Source organism: Ahaetulla prasina, chromosome 3 (genome assembly GCF_028640845.1).
Source record: "Ahaetulla prasina isolate Xishuangbanna chromosome 3, ASM2864084v1, whole genome shotgun sequence".
Lineage (NCBI taxonomy): Eukaryota > Metazoa > Chordata > Lepidosauria > Squamata > Colubridae > Ahaetulla > Ahaetulla prasina.
This window is the reverse complement of record NC_080541.1, coordinates 174,662,744-174,685,887: the sequence shown is the minus strand read 5'-3', so window position 1 is coordinate 174,685,887 and position 23,144 is coordinate 174,662,744. Positions and strand designations below refer to the sequence as shown.

Below are 23,144 nucleotides of genomic sequence, written 5' to 3'. Positions count from 1 at the left end.
GAATTGGGTATGTCTAGCTTAATGAAAAGAAGGAGTAGGGGCGACATGGTAGCAGTGTTCAAATACCTAAGGGGCTGCCACAAAGAAGAGGGGGTCAAGCTATTCCCCAAAGCACCTGAAGGCAGGACAAGAAGCAATGGATGGAAACTAATCAAGAAGAAAACCAATCTAGAAATAAGGAGTAATTTCTTGACAGAACAATTAATCAGTGGAAGGGCTTGCCTATGTATATATTTAGTAAGAGAGCATATGCACCAAGACAAATTCCTTGTGTGTCCAATCACATTTGGCCAATAAAAAATTCAATTCAATTCAATTCAATTCAATTCAATTCTATTCTATTCTATTCTATTCTATCCTATCCTATCCTATCCTATCCTATCCTATCCTATCCTATTCTATTCTAACAAAATTGTCTGATATGGATTAGTTATCACTGATACAAAGAAAACTGGGAGCCTTTCTTTCTCTTTTGGAGGAAATTGGTTTATTTGCAGCAAGTTAATATGTATTGTTAAAAATGAATTTTACATGTGAAATTTTATATCTTGAATTGCCAGTTCAAAGTTAGTCATAAATTAGGTACTGCTAATCAGGTGTTTTTTGAGTTAGCACTAGCTGTGGGCTCAGATTTATTAAAGCTTTGTTGAGGATTTAGACAGATAATTTTCTCATGTTAAAATTTGTTTTGAATAGCCTTTTAAAATGGCTAGTAATCAGGTTACAAGCAGTGAACTGTGAAGTGATTAAATTCTAAATATAGGTAATACTCATTTGATGACCACAATTGGGACTGCTCTGTGAAGTGAAGCAGTCGCTAAGTAGAGTGTGACTATGTTTTTCTTTTTCTACTCTATTCACCTACCCTTTGAAATGCTTACCCTGGTACTGGGCTAGTGGTCTCGCAAACTGTTGCCTCTATCTGACAAGACTAATTAGTTGTCATACCTTGAGACTGGTCAGCAATCTTGCATGCTGCTTCATTTTGAATGAGCTAAAGTTTCTGAATTTTCTTTAATTCTTTAATTTCCTGAATTTTCTTTAATTCTTTTATTCCCATCTGGAAGAAATTATTGTAATTTAGGTGAAAGACTGAACTTTAATGAACATTTTGATTAATTTTATTAAATAGTGTGGTTGTGATATGTTTCCTATTAGTTATTACATTAGTAGTGTCTTCTTGTTTTCATTTTCATATGCTTGAATTAGCATCCTCATACCTGATCTAATGGCTATGTGAAGGATCTTTCCCAACTCTATACTTGCTGTTCTTTATAGCTGCTAGCTAGCTTGCTACTAGCTAGGTTTGTTCGAAAATGTTTAAATAGGGACATCCACTTTACTTCTGGTGAGTCTCAGCTTGCAGTCTGTCTGGAGAAAACAGGGGTGGCAAAGGAAATGCTTGGGGTGAGAAGGTTGAATGTCTGCAAAGGAATGTCCTGTTGTTGAGCTTCCCTATTCTCTTTGAACTTGAACAGAAACTTATTCTTGTCTGCAGCGGTCTATTTCATTTCATGAGAATATTTGTTTCTTAATCACTTCACATTATAAAGTACATGATAAACAATATCTTTAGTAGGCTTTTCTCATTTTCTTTCAATTTAGTGAAGATGTATCGATGGAGAGGCATCCAATTTTTTTTGGAAATGTTACGATTTCATTCCAATTTAGGAATGGTGGTTATTTATGACAAATTTCTCATGTATAACTTGTATAGTTATTATATTATAGAACTATTCAACCATTACTACAATCTGTAATTAAAGAGAGCAATTAACTTATATCAAAAATCATATTAATGTCCATTTTACCTTACTAAAAGCTGTATAACACTTTATAACACTGTATAAAAATTGGATCAATTTTTGTATCCAATTTAGCACATAGGTTTTGGGAATCCTGAATCAGTACAACCATGCTATCAATGCCGCAGGAATCCTGAATAAATACAATTATGCTTTGTCTTTTACTTAAAGATTTGTGTTTTTATTTCAGCTGCCGAACCAGTAATAGAAAAAGCTTGATTGTAACCTCTAGCACATCTCCAACACTTCCACGACCACATTCTCCACTTCATGGACATGCAGGTAATTGTGTCTGTCTGTCTGTCTGTCTGTCTGTCTGTCTGTCTGTCTATCAATCCATATCTATCTATCTATCTATCTATCTATCTATCTATCTATCTATCTATCTATCTATCTATCTATCTTTTCTGAGGTTTTCGCGGGTGTTTGTATGTAGGTCTTTGGTTATTCAGGTTTTCTCCCGTGTAAAATTGGAAGTGTCTTGGTGACGTTTCGACGAAGTCTCATTCGTCATCTTCAGGCTTCAGCTTCATGCTTCTGGGAGCAATGTGTGATTGCAGCTGTTTCTTCCTTTTTAACTGCTAGTGGGGGTTTGAACTGATTGGGTGGGAGCTTGGCTGTGCTCTGATTGGATGGGGTTTTTTTGTGCTCTGATTGGATGGGGGTGTGTCCTGTTTGGGTGGGGGCTTGGTTGTGCTCAGATTAGTCTGAGTTGCAGGGGGATTTGAGCTGGTGAGCTGCATTGCTGTTGTTTGGCTTCGTGGTCGTGGTCGTGCTACATCTTCATAGTGGGTGTCAGTCTGCTGCATGTATGGATTGGAGGGGTTTGAAATGGCTAATGTTGCCACTGCAGTCTGGCTTCTGGTCCTTGGTTGTGCTTCATGATCAGTGTGGGTTTGGGTCTGCTTTCTGGGTGGATGTGTGGTGGTGACATCCTGTGTGGACCTCGTGAGTGTGGGTCTGGTGTCATTCCTCGTGTTAGGGACTCGTTTGTCAATAAGGGCGGTTTCCAAATGGCTGGTAGGCGGGAGGTATCATCTCGTTTGTTCATGCTGTGTGGGCGTCTTTCTATCTCGATGGCTTCTCTGATTATTCTGTTGTTAAAGTGTTCAGCTTTGGCGATAGTTCTGGTCTTTTTAAAGTCAATATCGTGTCCTGTGGCTTTAAGGTGTTGGACCAGGGAAGAAAGAAGTTGGTTCCTCTTTTTTGACTGAGTTCTTGTGTTCTTCAATGCGTGCACTTATTCTTCTGGTGGTTTGTCCAATGTATGTGGTGGGGCAGGTGTGCATGGGATTTCATATACTCCTTGATTTTCTAACTCAATTTTGTCTTTGGGGTTTCTTAGGATGGTGGATATTTTTCGGTTTGTGCAGAATGCTGTCTTGATGTTACGTTTGTGGAGGATCTTGCTGATTCTGTCTGTGGTGCCTTTTATATATGGGAGGAGGGCTGTGCTGTTTTCTTGTTCTCTGTCTTGGATTTTAGTGGGGGGTTCTTTTTGGATTAGTTTGGTAATCTTATTTCTCTGGAATCCATTGGATGTTAGTACGTTAGTGAGAGTGTGTAGTTCGGTTTTTAGGTGTTGTTCGTCAGCTAAGCGTTTTGTTCTAGAGATGAGTGTCTTGGCTACGGAGTTGATCTGTGCTGGGTGGTGGTGTGAGAGTGCGTGCAGATAGCGGTTTGTGTGTTGTTTTCTTCTGGTAGATGGTGTGTCCTAGGGAGCCATTGGGTTTCCTGTAGACTAAGACATCTAGGAAGGGAAGTTGGTTGTTAACTTCTGTTTCCATGGTGAACTGTATTTTGGGGTGTAGGCTATTGAGGTGTGTGAGGAAGTTGACAAGTTTTTTTTCCCCGTGTGGCCAGATTATGAAGGTGTCGTCTACGTATCTGAGTTAGAGTTTGGGTTTGTGATCAGATTTTTCTAGTGCTTGGGTTTCAAAGTGTTCCATGTAGAGGTTGGCAATGACAGGTGAGAGGGGTGATCCCATGGGTGCTCCTTCTATTTGTTTGTATTTTTGTCTGTTATAGATGAAGTATGTGTTGGATAGGCAGTGGTTGGTCAGATCTAGGATGTGCTTGGGGGGTTATATTTGTTTTGGATAGCTGTCAAGGCTTCTTTGATTGGCACTTGGGTGAAGAGGAATATGACATCAAAGCTCATGAGTAGGTCGCTGGGCTGTAAGTTTTGTTTCTTTATGATCTCTATGAACTGGAATGAGTTTTTTACGTGTGAGGCGATGGATTCTGCATAGGGCTGTAGTTGTTTGGCGAGAAATTTGGCTAGGTTTTGTAGAGGTGAGCCTATGGAGCTGACTATGGGTCTGAGTGGGGTTCCTTCTTTGTGTATCTTGGGGAGGCCATAGAGCTTAGGGCATCTGGATGATTTCTCTCTGGGAATGATTCTTTGTTGGATTTCTTCGCTGATGGGGGAGGCTTTTATTCTGGATCTAGTGGTTTTTTCTAGGTAGGTGGTGGGGTCTGTTTTTAGGGGTTTGTATGCCGGGTCTTGGAGTAGGTTGGTTAATTTGGTTTGGTAGTCAGATGTGTTCATAACCACCGTGGCGTTGCCAGAAGCACGAAGCTGAAGCCTGAAGATGACGAATGAGACTTTGTCGAAATGTCGCCAAGACACTTCCAATTTTACACGGGAGAAAACCCGAACAACCAAAGACCTACATACAAACACCCATGAAAACCTCAGAAAATAAATATAAATATAAATATAAATATATAAACCACAAAGCCAAACAACAGCTATGCAGCTCACCAGCTCAAATCCCCCTGCAACACAGACTAAACTGAGCACAAACAAGCCCCCACCAACACAGGACACACCCCCATCCAATCAGAGCACAAACCCCCCCCATCCAATCAGAGCACAGCCAAGCTCCCACCCAATCAGTTCAAACCCCCATTAGCAGTTAAAAGGAAGAAACAGCTGCGATCACACATTGCTCCCAGAAGCACGAAGCTGAAGCCTGAAGATGACGAATGAGACTTCGTCGAAACGTCGCCAAGACACTTCCAATTTTACACGGGAGAAAACCCGAACAACCAAAGACCTAAAATTTAATTTAATTTTTGTTAATTTAATTTTTTTCTGTTGGAATTTAATATAATAAATAGACATGGTCCCTGACTTCCAGGGATTCATTTAAATAAAAATGGATGAGCAAGTTTTCTTTGTTATCTATAGATTGGGCATCATTCAATGAAGTACCAATTTGGAGGCAGATGTTTTTAACTTTGCAAAATGTTATGAAGTAAAGGTTAAACACATCTGATAATATTTCTTTCTTGTCATTTTCAGTTCTCTGTGTTATATTCACATAGAAAGATCTTACTTTCCATATATGTTTACAGTGTTCACCAGTATTCCTATAAAACATATTATGCCTAAAATATTTATTATTATTTTTATTGTTGTTGTTGTTGATGCAGCCAGATGTTTAGACTGGATTTGACATTTTCATTTACCTTCGAGCCCTTCGCAAGGGCCTAGGATAGGCAGATGTTGTTGTATATTAAAGGTATTGTATCATCATGGGATGTAAGCTGTTCCAAGTAAAGCTTCTTTTGCAATTTATTGATGCAAATTTTGTCAAAGCTGACAGACTTCATGTGTCCTTCAGATGTGTTTGAATTGCATCGAGAGTGACTATTGGTACTCATCTAGACTCTTGATGTTATTTCCATAGGGTATCTTGATTCCTTCAATTTCCACTATTTTCCCCCTGTTGATGGTAAGGATGGCACTTTTGTCCAGCCTAAATTCCATTGCAATATCTCAGTTGTATATTCAGAAAGTATTCAGCAGCGATTCTATTTCAGATGGTCTTTTTCCATGCAATTTCAGATTGTCTGAGTGAAGCAGGTGGTATAGCCTGGCAGATTTCCCCCCGTTGCAGAATTGAATCAAAAGAAATGTCAGTTCAAGAGATTAAATGCATATAATGTACAGACTAATCATGTATAAGGTTATTTCTGTTATCACTGTTTGAAAAGAGTCGTCATTTATTTGAAAATTTGGATCAAATTCAGATTTACATACAACTTATAGTTGAAGCAGATCAGAAATTACAGTGTTTGTATGCAGTGAAAAACTATATTTTGCTGAGAAACACTGATGGAAAGAGTGATGGAAAGTGATGGAAAGAGGAAGACCATAATCTCTTTCTGCTAAATATTTTAAACTGGCATCCTGAGTCTATGTCAGTAAACTGTTCATAAAATAAACTGTTTGAGATAAAATTGGCTTTCAGTTACTCTTGTGACATACTGGCAAAATGTGCTGCATGCAATATGGATATGATTGAAACTGCTAACTAAGTCTACACTTTATCTTCCTAAAATATATTGCGAAAGTCTCAGTTGAGGAAAGTCAGGATGAATGATAGTGATCAAGATTTCTGACAACTGTGGTGTATGGGGGAATTGCAGCTTGGAATGTAAGAAGAGCAAACGATAAGGAGCATGAATAAATAAATGAGAAAAAGAGCAAGCAAGCAAGCAAGCAAATCTAGAAGGATATAATAGATCTGGATGAAAGTGACCTAATTTGGTGGAACAGAGTTTAAGATTCAGGGAAGTAAAATGCAGAGTTAAAATGTATGTCAGGAAGTATTAATTGGTAGTATGAAAGTCAAAATTCCCCCTTCATGGAGTACTGCCCTGTCGTGGCGAAGGGGCTTGCATAGCTCAATGAAGCTATGAGTTATGTCGTGCAGGGACACCCAAGATGGACAGGTCATAGCAGAGAGTTCTGACAAAACGTGATCCACTGGAGAAGGAAATGGCAACCCACTCCAGTATCTTTGCCATGAAAACCCCATGGACAGTACCAAAAAGAAAAAAGATATGACGCCAGAAGATGAGCCCCTCAGGTCGGAAGGTGTCCAATATGCTACTGGGGAAGAGCAGAGGGCTAGTATTAGTAGTGCCAGAAAGAGTGAAGCGACTGGGCCAAAGCTGAAAGGATGCTCAGCTGTGGATGCATCTGGTGGTGAAGGGAAAGTCCGATGCTGTAAGGATTTTTTCTCCTTAGGAACCTGGAATGTAAGATCCATGAATCGAGGCAAGCTGGACATGATCAAACAAGAGATGACAAGACTGAACATTGACATCTTGGGAATCAGCAAACTAAATGGACAGGAATGGGTGAATTTAATTCAGATGACCATCAGATATACTACTGCGGGCAAGAATCCTTCAGAGGAAATGAAGTAATCATTTCCTCTGAAGGATTCTTGCCCGCAGTAGTATACCTGATGGTCATCTGAATTAAATCTATTCCGTTCATTCTTAAATGAACAGTGCAAAGAAATAGAAGAAAACAATAAAATAGGGAGGACCAGAGATCTCTTCAAGAAAATTGGAGATATGAAAGGAATATTTCAAGCAAAAATAGGACCAAAAGGACCAAATAAAAGGAACCAAACAGAGGCAGAAGAGATTAAGAAGAGGTAACAAAATTACACAGAAGAACTATACAAGAACGAGCTTAACATCCCTGATAACCACAATGGGGTGATCACTGAGCTCGAGCCATACATCCTAGAATGTGAAGTCAAATGGGCCTTAGGAAATCTGAGCAACAACAAAGCTAATGGAGGAGACAGTATTCCAGCTGAGCTATTCGAAATCTTAAAAGACGATGTGTTAAAAGTGCTACACTCAATTTGCCAGCAGATTTGGAAAACCCAAGAGTGGCCACAGGATTGGAAAAGGTTAGTTTACATTCCAATTCCAAAGAAAGGCAGTGCCAAGGAATGTTCAAACTATTCACCATTGTACTCATTTCACATGCTAGTAAGGTTATGCTTAAAATCCTACAAGTTAGGCTCCAACAGTATGTGGATCGAGAACTACCAGAAGTACAGGCAGGATTTCAAAGAGGCAAAGGAACTAGAGATCAAAATGCCAACATACACTGGATCATGGAGAAAGCTAGGGGAGTTCCAGAAAAACATCATTAAGTATGCTAAAGCCTTTGATTGTGTGGATCACAATAAATTGTGGCAAATTCTTAAAGAGATGGGAATACCAGACCACTTTTGAGAAACCTATATGCGGGTCAAGAAGCAACAGTGAGAATTGGACACGGAACTACTGATTGGTTCAAAATTGAGAAAGGAGTCAGGCAAGGCTGTATACTATCGCCCTGCCTATTTAACTTACATGCAGAGCATATCATGAGAAAGGCGGGGCTGGATGAATCAAAAATTGGAATTAAGATTGCCGGAGAAATATCAACAACCTCAGATATGCAGATAATACCATTCTAATGGCAGAAAGTGAAGAGGAATTAAAGAGCCTCTTGATGCGGGTAAAGAAGGAGAGTGCAAAAGTTGGCTTGAAACTCAACATTAAGAAAACTAAGATCATGGCATCTGGCCTTCTCAATTCCTGGCAAATAGATGGGGAAGAAATGGAGGTAGTGACAGATTTTATTTTCCTGGGCTCCAAGATCACTGCAGATGGAGACTGCAGCCAAGAAATTAAAAGACACTTGCTCCTGGGGAGGAAAGCTATGGCAAATCTAGACAGCGTACTAAAAAGCAGAGACATCACCCTCCCAACAAAAGTGAGTATAGTCAAGGCTATGGTTTTCCCAGTTGCAATGTATGGCTGTGAAAGTTGGACCATAAGGAAGGCTGAGCATCAAAGAATTGACGCCTTTGAACTATGGTGCTGGAGAAGACTCCTGCAAGTCCCTTGGATTGCAAGGTGAACAAACAAGTCAGTCCTAGAGGAGATCAACCCTGACTGCTCTTTAGAAGGTCAGATCTTGAAGATGAAACTGAAATACTTTGGCCACCTAATGAGAAGTAAGGACTCACTGGAGAAGAACTTAATTTTGGGAAAGATTGAGGGCAAAAGAAGAAGGGGACGACAGAGAACAAGGTGGGTGGATGGAGTCACTGAAGCAGTAGGCATGAGTTTAAATGGACTCCAGAGGATGGTAGAGGACAGGAAGGCCTGGAGGAATGTTGTCCATGGGGTCGCGATGGGTCGGACACAACTTCGCAGCTAACAATAACAAAGTCAGAATCCGTATAGTTGGGCTTCATATATCAGGGTATGAAACCCAGCTCCCCCAACCATCCATTTACTGGAAACTTATTCAGTGATTGGCTGAAAAAGCTGAAACTTGAAAAACTAGAACTTTGCTGTAGAAAAAAAATATCCCAGAATACAATATATTATTTGCCTCAGAAAACAAGTTCAAGCCTTTATATAAGCTTGTATACTTTAATATTTAAGATCTAGCCGCCTTCTTCCCACTTTGCTGAATAAAGAAACATGTGGTGTTTTAATGGTGTTTGGAGGCAGCTGAACTATGTTTATGTAATAGTTCTTTCTCCTCTGAGAACCATTTATTAAAGGCTGATCAGAATTATCCCTTACAATGATAGTTGAAAGGTGATAATGGAAGAATCAAATATGGGGGAAATGTACAATGTTATGAATGAAGGTGGAAAATAATGTAGCATAAATGTGTTTGGTGAGGGTAGGATGGAAGAAGAGACTACAGAAAAAGTGTTTTTATCAGAAATCCAAGTAGAAATGAGAAAGGTGACTTAACAACAAACAGGCAAGCAGTCTGTTTGAATCTGTAATACAGGTAGTTCTTGCTTAATGCCCGTTTGTTCAACAGCCATTGGAAGTACTTATGGCACTGAAAAAAATTGAATTGTGACCCATTCTTGAACTTATGACTGTTTCAATGCTGAACTTATGACTGTTCATGACTTTTCACCTTATACTGAGAAATATTTTAATGGGATACAATTAAAAGTTGAAGTTATTAAAAATATTTCTCACCTGTCACAATATAGTACCTGTCCACCAAATTGTACGATACATATGTTATCACTAGATTTATTAGAAAATGAATACTGCTTAGAATACAATTCTTCTATTGCATAAACAAATATTGTATGTACTGTATATTGTACATAAGGAATTTAGAGTAGGAAAGGCGTGGGGAAAATGTTAGATTGCTTATAGGGGAGAGCCCAGAGAAGAAATAGAATAAAGCTATGATATTAGGGTAAGGCTAAACTCTGGATGGTCAGAGACATATAGAAAATTCTTTCTTGCCATCTAGTTGGCATCTGGATTTTTGCAGGCCATATATGATGGCTCTAGGATAGGGAGTGGGGATTAAAGGCCTACACACGTAGAAATAGTTAGAAGGCAAGGATTTACTTAGAAGCACAGACCCAGAGAAGGGAAATGAGGCACACTGATCATTCTATTTCTGTGAAATAGCCTTTTGTTCCCTTGGCTTCCTGTTTAAACTTTTTGATGAGGAAGATGTATTCCATCCTGGGTACATTATCTTCTGCTGGGTTTGTGTCAAAAAACAAAAACAGAATCGGAAAAGAAGTGTAGGACATTGTTGTTTACTCTTAATATTTTTTACTGGACTAGATTACTAGGAAAATCTCATTAAGGAAAGATACATAGACTTACAAGACATATTTTGTGGGTGTCTATTGGAGCAGAAGGTTAGGCTGACTATACTTTTGCTCTGCTCCAGTGTGGTTTACATTTTTACATTATGCAGATGTTTAATTTAAAGCTGATTTATTACAAAGCTGTACAGTTATATTCACATTTCACATAATATTTGTAAGTGCAGGTATAGAATTAATGTCTGTTCCTTTTAAATAAATGCAGATTAATGCATATGAAGTGGTATTTGTAACTTCACAAGCAGTAACATATATTTATATAATAGAGCATTTCCAGATTGGCATAGTATAGGTCACATGGATTAGATCCTGATTAATTCATCTAATTCATAGACGTCTAAGCCATTTGTGATCCTCATTATTGTTTTTCACCAGTTATTCTGGCTTATTTTTTACCAGAAAAAGTTAGAGAAAATAGGTTGAACACTATGATTAATAACAATAAAAACCATAAGTCTGAAAAACTGTATGTCAGATTCACATTAACTATAATATAGAAATACTTGTAAGCATAGTTCAAATACCATTTTGTATGTTTTTAAGCAGGTGGAAGTCCATTGGATAGCCCCCGAAATTTTTCTCCAAATGCACCATCTCACTTTTCCTTTGTTCCTGCCCGTAGGTATGTATGAGTGATTTTATTCCATTTGTGTGTGTGTGTGTGTGTGTGTGTGTGTGTGTGTGTGAGAGAGAGAGAGAGAGAGAGAGAGAGAGAGAGAGAGAGAGAGATCTGATTCATTAACTTTGTACCGTTGTTTTAAAGATAGTTTTTAAAAAAAATCTTTAATGTGTCTGTTTGATATAGGATTCCAGTGCTTGTACAGATATCAGAATATTTTAGATTCAGAATTCAGATCGAACCTGGATTTTGGTAGAATTAGAATATTGCACACTTTAAGGATTTACCATTACAGAGAGTCCTCAATTTATGACCACAATTGAGGTCAAAATTTCTGTTGTTAAGTGAGATGTTTGTTAGTGAGTTTTTTCTCATTTTATGACCTTTCTTGCCTTGTTAAGCGAATCACTGCAGTTGATAAGTTAGTAACTCGGTTGTTAAGTGAATCTGGCTTTCCCATTGATTTTGCTTGTCAGAAGGTCGCAAAAGGGGATCATATGACATTGGGGCACAATAATCATAAGTATGAACCAGTTGCCAAGCATCTGAATTTTGATCACATGATCATGAGGATGCTACAAAGATTGCAACTCTGAAAAATGGTCGTATGTCAGTTTTTTCAGTGGTTGTAACTTTGAACAGTCACTAAACGAACTGTTGTAAGTCGAGGACTACCTGTATTTATCTCAGTCCATTTGAATTGCTATTAAATCAGTACTGAAGAATATTGTTCAAGATTTTTGTGCTGATTGAGCTTGGCTCAATTTTCTAATCTTGAGATTTGTTCATTTGCGGATTAAAAAAAACCCAGTTTGTCTTTAATCAGATATTCACAATTTGGGGCATGATGGCTTCTTTTAAAAGGAAGTCAAGTGTGGGAGTAAGACGCCCCCCTCCCCGTCCCAATAAACTCTGTTTGTATGCAGTAGCAAATGGACTTTTGTTATTTTGTAATACATTCAGAAACAAATACATTGCAATATTTATTTATTCATTCAAATTGCATGGCTGCCCATCTCTAATCTTAAAATAAATTCAAAACAAATCAGTCAAAAATGCAAAGTTAAAACACATAGCAGTTCCATGGGCCATTTGAAATTATGATGGCACTGAATGGATGGTGGGTATGATTTGACCTTGGAATCTGGGTGCAAGTCAACTGGCTCGCACTTATGACCAATTGCAGTGCCTCTCAATCATGTGATCGCCATTTGCAAATTTCCCTGCCCCCTTCCCCAGAATATCCCCAAAAAAAGCCAGGAGGGAAAGACGCAAGTCGTATGTCACTCAGATAAGTCTCACCCTTCTCCCTTGCCAGCTACTCGCACACCCCTCCAAACGCTCCCAGATCTTTACCATGCCTCCCTTGCACATTCCCCAAACCTTGTTGCAGTTCCTTTGCACCCTCTCCAGACCTTGGCTGTACTTTCAGTGAAAACACTATTCTGCACTATTTCCCATCTCTCCCCCCCCCCAAAGAAGTTTTGGGGACCATTTTCAGCCAACATATATCCTTGGAAGTAAAGATGATACTTTCAGTTGCCCCAAACCAGCTTTCCATTTTTGTTTTGATTAAAATAATATTTTTTAAAAAATCAGATGGCGCAGGGTGCCAGATGCAAACAAAGGGTGGTGTCTATGGACAGGTTACAGGTTTTGGGGATGAAATATTGGGGTATTCAAATATAATGATTTTTTCATAGATGCCACTATTAAATTATGATGGGATGTTATAGCTGTTTTATATCTTTGTTGTTAAGTTATCCCACGAGTAATTTTAAAAATTCCATTAATATTGTTAGACTATCAGGCTACTACCATTTGTTTTGCTAAGAAAATATTATTTAACAATAAATCTCAAATTCAGTATTTTGTGAGCAGACCTGAATCTGGTAAAAAATGTGAAAGCTGGGCTTTACTTATATATGCAAGATAAAGACGAATAATTATCAAAGTTGAGTGGTGGAATTATTTCAGTATAAATCTGATGTATAAATCTGTCATTAAATAATACGTTTCTTTTTTGTTTTCTTACATTGCAAGTTCGTCCATAAAATTGCTTAGTGTGTTTAAAGGGATAACAATAACTATTTGATAAATGTTTACAAATGTTCTGTATTTTGTTCCCATTTTTATTGCTGGTACTGTTTGTTTTTATATAGCCATGGACACAGGGCAGACAGGTAAATGGTACAGCAGATGTAAGTTGTATGCAGTATGAATGGAAAGCTTTTGCATGTTGCAGTCCCGGCGAGCTCATGCTTTCATAACCCATTTAGGCATGTTGGCAACGCTTCTCTTGACCAATTAAAACGAGTGACATCTGGTTTTTTAAGTTTTATGACTTCTGTTGAAAAGAACATATTGCTGTTCCTCTGAATGTTCTAATATGCATCTGTAGACATATCAACTTAAAAGAGAAATAAACTTTATTCAATTCAGAAGTGAACCCAGAATTAAAATACTTAGAAATAAGTCTGTATGGGATAGTAGCATTAGTGAGCTGAGCTTATCCTCTGTGTAATAATGTAAAATAGCTCATTTTCCTTTCAGTTATGGGTACCATCTCTTCTTTTAAATAAATATTTCCCAAGATATGTAGGGAAATGGGGAGGGGGAGAATAAAGTTCTTGTGCTGCATCTAGAGTATTTTCTATTTAATAATCTAAGTGGTTCTCAACCTTCTCTTCACCACGGGCCCCCCTTAAATACCTTTTGTGGCCACAAACCATGGCCACGGGATGGGGTGAAATGTAAAATTTGTTACTACTGGTTCTGAAGGCGTGGCTTGGTGGTGGTGGTGGTAACGTGACTGGGTGGGCATGGCCAACTTTTTTTTTGCACTTTTAAAAGCATTTTTCAGGCAACTCAGCTGGGATTGTCAGAACACTTTAAAAGCATTTTTTCTACAACCTCTTCAGCCGAAGAGGTTGTAAAAAAATGCTTTCAAAAGCCTCTGATGATCAGACAACTCAGCTGGGATCGCCAGAGGAGCCTTTAAAAGCATTTTTTTCTACAACCTCTTTGGCTGAAGAGGTTGTAGAAAAAATGCTTTTAAAGTGTTCTGACGATCCCAGTTGAGTTTCCTGATCGCCAGAACCTTCTAAAAGCATTTTTACAGCCTCTTCAGCCAAAGAAGTGGTAGAAAAAAATGCTTTTAAAGTGTTCTGACAATCCCAGCTGAATTGCCTGATTGCCAGAACCCTTTAAAAGCATTTTTTTCTACAACCTCTTCAGTTGAAGAGGCTGTTAACAAAATGCTTTTAAAGTTCAGATGATCCCAGCTGAGCTGTGCGATCATCAGAGGCTTTTTTTTTTTACTTTTAAAAGCATTTTTTTTGGCGGAAGAAGAAACGCTTTTAAAAGTAAAAAACAAACAAACAACCTCAGCTGATGCTCAGCTGGGCATGCAGGAGAGATTTTTGCTACTGGTTCTCCGAACCACCCACCACCATCGCTACTGGATCGGGCGATCCGGTCCGAACTGGGAGCATTTCACCCCTGCCATGGGACCACCAAGGCTTAGCTTATGAATTAAATCATAACATTTCTTCAAGTCTTCGTGGACCCCGTGTGACGACATCATGGCCCCCAGGGGTCCGCAGATTACATGTTGAGAACCACTGGTCTGAGCAGTATGTGAACTTCAGAAAACCTTCATCCATTCACAAAACCTGCCCTGTATTTTAGTTGAGGTCTTGTTATTTTTACTTTGTCTTTTGTTGTTCACAAAGAGCCTGCCACAATTAAATAAATGATTTAAAAATTCCTGTTCCACCTGAACAGTGAAAATAACCTAAACTTCTTTACTACTCTGGGAGCTGTGTTATAGTAATTTTAATTTAAATCGACTGTAAAATGTAGCTGCAAACAAGTCAGTATCATGAAAAGTGTCATATAGGAACAGTGGATTGCTGTTCTGTTTTACCTCAAGTGAAATGTTTACTGTCAGTAAATAATTGGTCAGGGAAAAGTTAATGACTAAGGATTTTTGCAACTGAAAATAAAAGTTATAAATCTAATAATATTGTTAATAGGCATTCTTATTCTGCAGTTGCTAAGTGAACACTGCTTGAAAATTTGCTGCCTTGGAACTGCTCTTTTCAGTTCTCCTTTTTATTATGTATATTGGCTAGGTGATAAGTTGATCCATTAAACAGAAGTCGTTTTTTCATATGAAAACTATAGGTAAAACATATTCCTTTATTTGCTTTATATATTTCTTTAGACGACGTTTGTTTTGAAAGGGCCCTTTTTTTTTTAATTGTGATTTTTAAACATGATCGTGCCAAGGAATAGTTAATATTTTGCACCATGTTTGTGTATTTGTAAACAGTATTATTTATAGTGTTGATTTACCTGCAGTTTCTTCTTTTCAATATTTTTTTAAAAATCAAAAAAACATTTATAATACATATACTTTAAAAAAACACCTTGAAAACCATAAGAGCACAAGAAGATTCTTGCTTGATCAGGTCATAGATGCTTTAATTCAAGAATCTTGGATTTTTGCATATAAAAAGTAACATACAGTGAGTGACAAGACACAACAATAGCAATAGCATTTTTTTTTTTTAAAAAATGCCTGTTTGGGGTTTTTAACTGTAGCATGGAATTTGTAATGTCTTAAATATTTGTGATCTTGTGCATGAAGCATGAAGGCATAAATTAAATGTTACTGGTTTTTTTCCTAAAGTTAACAGAAAAATGGGTTTGAAATGTAAGTTGTGTTTCTATATATAGTAGATTGAATGGGAAGTTTGCTTCTGACTTTCTTTTGAAATACTTGAGAGAAAAAAGATTAACACAGCAAAAATCTTAGAAAATATTTTAGAACAGGGGTCTCCAACCTTGGCAACTTTAAGCCTGGAGGACTTCAAAGCTGGCTGGGGAATTCTGGGAGTTGAAGTCCTCCAGGTTTAAAGTTGCCAAAGTTGGAGACCCCTGGTTTAGAAGGTACATAGTTGTTGACTATGTGGTATATTTTGTGTAGATATCTGTCATATTGTTCTGCTGTGTTTATTCTTTGGGTCAGCAGCAATTTGCAAGTGGCAAATTGAATTTTTAAGTAGACTCTGATGGCATATGACTCATTTAAAAGGCAAAATCTATTATTTAAATTATGTATTTCTAATAACTTTTAAAATAGCTATTTATTAAGATACAGTTTGTATCATTTTCTAGGACAGATGGGCGCCGTTGGTCTTTGGCCTCCCTCCCTTCTTCTGGATATGGAACCAACACTCCAAGTTCAACTGTTTCAGTAAGTTCATGCTCACTGTGTTGATTAGTGAATGATTCCAGGATCTTTTCCTCCTGATAGCTAATGGAATTTGAGATGTTTTAGATAAATATTTCTTTTTTCATATTCTGACAGAAATGTATTCTTAAATACACTTTTGATGAGAATGTTATAACTAATTCAGGTTCCAAATGAAAATATATTCTGGATTTCCTTCATAATGAAGTCTCACTTATTTTGTTATATTATTAATAATAATAATAACAGAGTTGGAAGGGACCTTGGAGGTCTTCTAGTCCAACCCCTGCCCAGGCAGGAAACCCTACACCATTTCAGACAAATGGTTATCCAACATTTTCTTAAAAATTCCCAGTGTTGGAGCATTCACAACTTCTGCAGGCAAGTTGTTCCACTGATTAATTGTTTTAACTGTCAGGAAATTTCTCCTTAGTTCTAAGTTGCTTATCTCCTTGATTAGTTTCCACTCACTGCTTATTATTCATTTAGAATATATTAACAAAAACCCTTGACAAATATAAGATACATGAACATTTGTATTTTTTCTCCTTGAAATAAATCATTATGTATTTTTGTAAAATATTTGCCTGTCCTTAAGTATTCTCTTGCATACATTTTGTTCTTAGTCATCTTGCTCATCTCAGGAGAAGCTACACCAGCTGCCCTATCAACCAACAGCTGATGAACTTCACTTTCTGACAAAGCACTTCAGCACAGAGAATATCACTGACGAGGAAGGAAGGCATTCTCCAGCAATGCGACCTCGATCTCGTAGCCTGAGGTAATCCTTAAATCCTTCATCCTTTTGCTTAATTTTCTGTGATATCCTCACAAGAAAAATTACTTTTGTTTCACCCATGAATTGCTGCAATACCATAATTCAAATGATAGACTTTATGGTTTGTATATAATTTCACATTCAATCTGCTTAAAATTTTGAAGAACAGCTGCCAGACTCAGTGGGCTAGATGGACCAATACAGGTCTTGCATCTACTGTGTAACTAGTAGCTATCTTAGTCTCTTGGAATGTCCCAAATGCCATTATTCATTACATTCATTATTTTTAGTACTTTAAATTTGATAAAGTTGAAATCAATGCAAATATCTCCTTTAATCCACACTGTTTTAAACTGACCTGAATATTGGATAGGGAAAGGTTAAAGATTAGAAATATTTATTTTACCAAACTTATTATGGCCACCCACTTCAGTAGGTTGAGTGGCTTAAAAAATCAAATAAGCAAGTAAATGCTATTTAAAAAAATGAAACTAATATGACAGCCTGGAGCAAACAAACATACCAGTAAAACAAACATACCAGTAAAAAAGCAATAAAAATACATTAGGGGCTGTACAAACATACTATCCCCAGGCCTGGGAAAAATTAAAAGATGTCTTTATACTAGATCCTAAATCACCTTTTTTTTCTGTTCTAAGGGAGAACAACCACAAGTTTAAATATTGCTGAATTATTGCTGATTTGTCCATATTGACAAAATGCCTAGGAATGAAATTCAGCAACAATGGATTTTATACATGAACTGCTTTTGTCAAAATTGTATTCTTATTATCTACTTTTGAGAGCTAATGTCATAGGAGCAGAAAAACCCAGATTCTGGTCATCTTTTAGGCATGCAAGCTGGCTAGGTGACTTTGATTACATTTTCTTGACCACTTGGCTTGGAAGTGAAAAAAACAATTGACTAATCACTTTGGAACACTGTAACTTTCAATGAAGAAATTTCAACCGCAACAACTGTATGAGCCAAAAAAAGATGTGCCTGTTTTTATGAGTCTGAGAAGAATGGTGCAATTTGACTCCTATATATTTCAAATGTATCTTGTGAATTAAAGCCAAAGTATAACATAGTAATTATGCATACACAGTTTATGCTGTTAAGTGGTGTATGAAATATACAATCACATTAAAGTGGATGGTATGTTCAAATAGTCATACTGCCTTGTGTTACAATGCTTTACCCCTCATATTTTTTTTTTAGCCCTGGTCGTTCTCCAGTGTCCTTTGATAGTGAAATAGTGATGATGAACCATGTATACAAAGAAAGATTTCCCAAGGTAAGAAGGTACTCTGAACATCTGAGGTTTTTTAAGGTCCATTTAGTAGGAATAATAAAATATGAAATAAATATAGTATATATATAATATAAAGAATCTATTCTTTATACAAAGTTAAGGAAATAATAAATAAAATGAAAATCCACATTGGAATTAGTTAAGCAAATTGAAGGTTTACAAAATATTATAAATATTTAAGTTAAGAAAGTATCTTCATCAAAAAAGATGGACTGGAGCTGGCCCCTGTTTAAAATGTATTTGTCATTGGTGCCAGTCAAGAATCACAATGTGTGCCAAAATATAAATTATATTTTATTTGGTCCATAAGTAGTGTTAGGAGGTTCAAAGGTCTCTCCTAAAATCTATTTGAAAGATGAAATATGTGTAAAATTCTTGGTCCCATATTTTTTAAAACTCGTAAGTTTAAAATTTGAAGTCAAATTTTTCTATTCTTAGCAAAATAGGATGCTAAAATAAATGAAAAATCCACTATTTAGCCTGTAAAAAATAAAAAATTACATGCACTCCCATTATAGCTCTCTCATACTATATGGTGTTTAAACTTTTCTGAAATGATGTTTTTTATCCCTAAGTTATAATTATAGAATATAATATCAATAAATTTAATATGAAAGTTTACAGTGATAATAGAGAATAAGGTTCATTTATTTTTTGTAGGCAAAATCCTTAAATAGTCTAATAAAGCCCATTAATTAGGTATGATATATTTAATTAAGCTTATATGTTGATTCATTTATAACAAAATGTCACTGATTATTTGACCCATCTCTAGGCCACAGCCCAGATGGAGGAACGGCTGGCTGAATTGATTGCATCGAGTGCACCTGAAAATGTGTTGCAATTAGCAGATGGGGTCCTAAGCTTTATTCATCATCAAATTATTGAGTTGGCCAGAGACTGCCTGGATAAATCACGTGAAGGACTTATTACTTCTCGGTACTTTTATGAACTGCAGGAAAACCTTGAAAAATTGCTTCAGGATGTAAGTATGTCAACAAATGATTTAACCCTTTCAGAAATGTTGGAGCTTGTTAATTTAGAATTATAGAAATTAAAGTCCAATGCTCTTGGACAAGGTGACCCTCTTGATGACTACCACAGCTTACAACCGTAATTCTGGGTTCAGTTATGGTTGTAAATCAAATACAAACCTGTACAATCCTAGATTCATCATCATGAAGCCTTTTGCTCCCTAATTCATCTTTACATATTATAGGTTTAAATATGATAGAATGGACACAATCAAGCTATATGAATTGAAATTTAATACCGTGTTTCCACAAAAATAAGACCTCCCCAAAAATAAGCCCTCCCCTGAAAATAAGCTTTCCCCTGAAAATAAGCCCTCCACCGAAAATAAACCTTCCCCGAAAATATTTAAACGCATGCGCAGCCAGTCCCTGCCATTTCTTCTGGTTAGGGTTAGGCAGATCTGGAAATCAAGTAAGACTGCAAGAGGTTCCCCATTTTGCTCCACACGCCCCAAAATAATAAGATCTCTCCGAAAATAAGGCTACGTGCTTATTTCGGGGTTTAAAAAATATAAGATAGGGTCTTATTTTTGGGGAAGCACAGTAGTTTATGGGAAGATAGACATTTTAGAAAAACACTTTTAAAGTTGCATTTGTTGTTTATTGTATAATGCCTTTATCGGTCACAGTCCATTGTTGTGTGACTGATGGATTATAATCTATAAAATTTTTGTGATAATACAATTACTTTTCTTTTGGTTTCAGTGGAAGATTTTTTTTTTTTTAATTGAAAAAGTTTTAACAAACTTTTTTTTTGTTTCAGTGGAATAATAATAATAATAATAATAATAATAATAATAATAATAATAATAATAATAATAATAATAATAATAATAATAATAATAATAATAATAATTTAATTTTTATACCGCCCTTCTCCTGAAGGACTCAGGGCGGTGAACAGCCAAATAAAACAATACAATATATTACAATAAAAAGTATTTAAAAAACTTATTCAATATGGCCTAAATTTAAATATAAAATACATAATATAAAATAAACCCCATTTAAAATCGAATTAAAAACCCCTATTAAGCCAGTCCTGCTCGGAAGAATAGATACGTCTTCAGCTCGCGGCGAAAAGTCCGGAGGTCTGTCGAAGTCCTGGGGGAAGCTCGTTCCAGAGGGTAGGTGCCCCCACCGAGAAGGCTCTCCCCCTGGGGGTCACCAGCCGACACTGGCTGACGGCACCCTGAGGAGACCCTCTCTATGGGAGCGTACCGGTCGGTGGGAGGCATGTGGTAACAGAAGGCGGTCCCAGAGATATCCCGGTCCTATGCCATGGAGCGCTTTAAAGGTGGTAACCAGCACCTTGAAGTGCACCCGGAAGACCACAGGTAGCCAGTGCAGCCTGCGCAGGATTGGTGTTATATGGGAGCCACGAGTGGCTCCCTCTATTACCCGCGCAGCTGCATTCTGGACCAACTGAAGCCTCCGGGTGCTCCTCAAGGGGAGCCCCATGTAGAGAGCATTGCAGTAGTCCAGGCGAGAAGTGACGAGGGCGTGAGTGACCGTGCATAAGGCATCCCGGTCTAGAAAGGGGCGCAACTGGCGGACCAGGCAAACCTGGTAAAAAGCTCTCCTGGAGACGGTCGCCAAATGATCTTCAAAAGACAACCGTCCATCCAGAAGAACACTCAGATTGCGCACCCTCTCCATTGGGGCCAATGATTCGCCCCCAACAGTCAGCCGCGGTTGCAGCTGGCTGTACCGGGATGCCTGCATCCACAGCCACTCAGTCTTGGAGGGGTTGAGCTTGAACCTGTTTCTCCCCATCCAGACCCGCACGGCCTCCAAACACCGAGACAACACTTCGACAGTTTCATTGGGGTGGTCAGGGGTGGAAATGTTCAGCTGGGTGTCATCCGCGTACAGTTGATAACTCACCCCAAAACCACTGATAACCTCACCCAGCGGCTTCATATAGATGTTGAACAGGAGAGGCGAGAGAACCGACCCCTGTGGCACCCCACAAAGGAGGCGCCTCGAAGATTCAAAGCTGAAATTTCTCACTGAAATTAATCCCATATCAAATCAATTATCTTTAATTATGCTTGGCTTTCATGCATTTCTAAAGCTTCCAAAACACAGTTTTGTGTTGATGTAAGGGCTAAAACTTAATATGACTGGAACCAACAGTTCTCAGCTTACAGAATACTGTCAAAAGACAAGCCAAGTGTCTGTTGGATCGGAAAGGCAAGAGATAAAATTTCAGGGATTAAATTGTGCATAAATATATCATATCAATTGGCTCCATAGTCTAGGAGTGGGTACAATTGATACACAAGAAGAACCTGTGCAAAAGGCTATGGCTGCTACCTGCTCTTTAAGCAGGAGTTGTGAATCTAGGAGTTGCACATCAACTCTGACTGAGGAAGTGTGACTCCCTGTGCAGAGTTAAAGATGGAAAATCTTGGTCTAGTCAAAGTTGAGCCAAAGTCTGTTCTCCTGCACCAGACTTCTAGATCTCCAGGCGTGGGGAAAGGGAAAAAACCTTGACACCATCAGCTCTTTGGGCCACAACTGGATGTCATCAGCATACAGTAATACAATAATTTCTGTGTTGATGAATGATCTCACCCAGTGGCTTCATGTAATGTTAAATAGGAGTAGTGAGAGAGTAAGTACCTCACAAAGCAGGGATCTCAGGCTCTTCTTTCCCTACGAATACTGTTTGGAACTGCCTCGGAGAAAGGAGGAGATTCACCATAACCAGTGGTGGGATTCTGCCGGTTCTAGGTGGTTCGGCTGAACTGTTTGTTAAATTGCTGGCTCGCCCCGCCCCTCCCCACCACTACTTACTGCCTCGCAGCACACTGAAGCATTTTTTAAATTGCTGGCTCACCCGCCCATCGCCCCCGCCCCACCACTATTTATTGGCCTCGCTCGCAGAGTTGCATAGCTTGCCTTAGTTTGTTTGTTTGTTTGTTTGTTTGTTTGTTTATTTATTTATTTATTTATTTATTTATTTATTTATTTATTTTTCAAATTTTTATATCGCCCTATCTCCCAAAGGACTCAGGGTGGTTTACAGCCTAATAAAACATAAGAATAAATACAAGTTAACACAACATTTAAAAAAACTTATTAAATTAGGCCAGATTTAAAACTATCGTAAAAATGATACAAAACCCCATTTAAAAACTAAATTTAAAACTAAAACCCTAGGCCAGCCCTGCACAGATAAATAGATGTGTCTTAAGCTCGCGGCGGAAGGTTCGAAGGTCAGGAAGTTGGCGAAGTCCTGGGGGAAGCTCGTTCCAGAGGGTGGGGGCCCCCACAGAGAAGGCCCTTCCCCTGGGTGTCGCCAGTCGGCACTGCCTGGCGGACGGCACCCTAAGGAGTCCCTCTCTGTGAGAGCGTACAGGTTGGTGGGAGGCAATCGGTGGCAGTAGGCGGTCCCGTAAATAACCCGGCCCTATGCCATGGAGTGCTTTAAAGATGGTAACCAAAACCTTGAAGCGCACCCGAAAGGCCACAGGTAGCCAGTGCAGTCTGCGCAGGAGTGGTGTCACATGGGAGCCACGAGGGGCTCCCTCTATCACCCGCGCAGCTGCATTCTGAACCAACTGAAGCCTCCGGATGCTCTTCAAGGGGAGCCCCATGTAGAGAGCATTGCAGTAATCCAAGCGAGATGTCACGAGCGCATGAGTGACCGTGCATAGGGCATCCCGGTCTAGGAATACATGATACACTGAGGCATAGCTGTAGCTATCCTTTCGTTCGTGGCCCAGCCTTTCCTACTTTTGCCGCGGCCTCCCACTCTGTTTCCCATCTTGGACTGCCCCGACTGCTCCAGCAACAGAACAGGCAAGTACAGCCGAGTGCTGCCCCTGGGGAAGCGGGACTGGG

The 23,144-nt window shown here is 38.4% G+C and overlaps 1 protein-coding gene across 13 annotated transcripts in view; it reads left to right on the top strand.

Annotated features, from left to right (window-relative positions):
- The window catches only part of MAST2 (microtubule associated serine/threonine kinase 2), a 178,369-nt gene that overhangs the window by 96,320 nt on the left and 58,905 nt on the right, over positions 1-23,144 (top strand). For 4 of the 13 annotated variants that reach the window (XM_058178904.1, XM_058178897.1, XM_058178907.1 and 1 more), the window contains 7 exons: positions 1,996-2,087; positions 10,829-10,907; positions 13,067-13,087; positions 16,089-16,167; positions 16,791-16,945; positions 18,165-18,240; positions 19,034-19,243. In XM_058178904.1, the coding sequence (XP_058034887.1) occupies positions 1,996-2,087; positions 10,829-10,907; positions 13,067-13,087; positions 16,089-16,167; positions 16,791-16,945; positions 18,165-18,240; positions 19,034-19,243 (712 nt within the window). Of the gene's footprint in view, positions 1-1,995; positions 2,088-10,828; positions 10,908-13,066; positions 13,106-16,088; positions 16,168-16,790; positions 16,946-18,164; positions 18,241-19,033; positions 19,244-23,144 lie in introns of those variants that run through there. The other 9 variants (XM_058178898.1, XM_058178905.1, XM_058178902.1 and 6 more) reach the window with 7 other exon arrangements.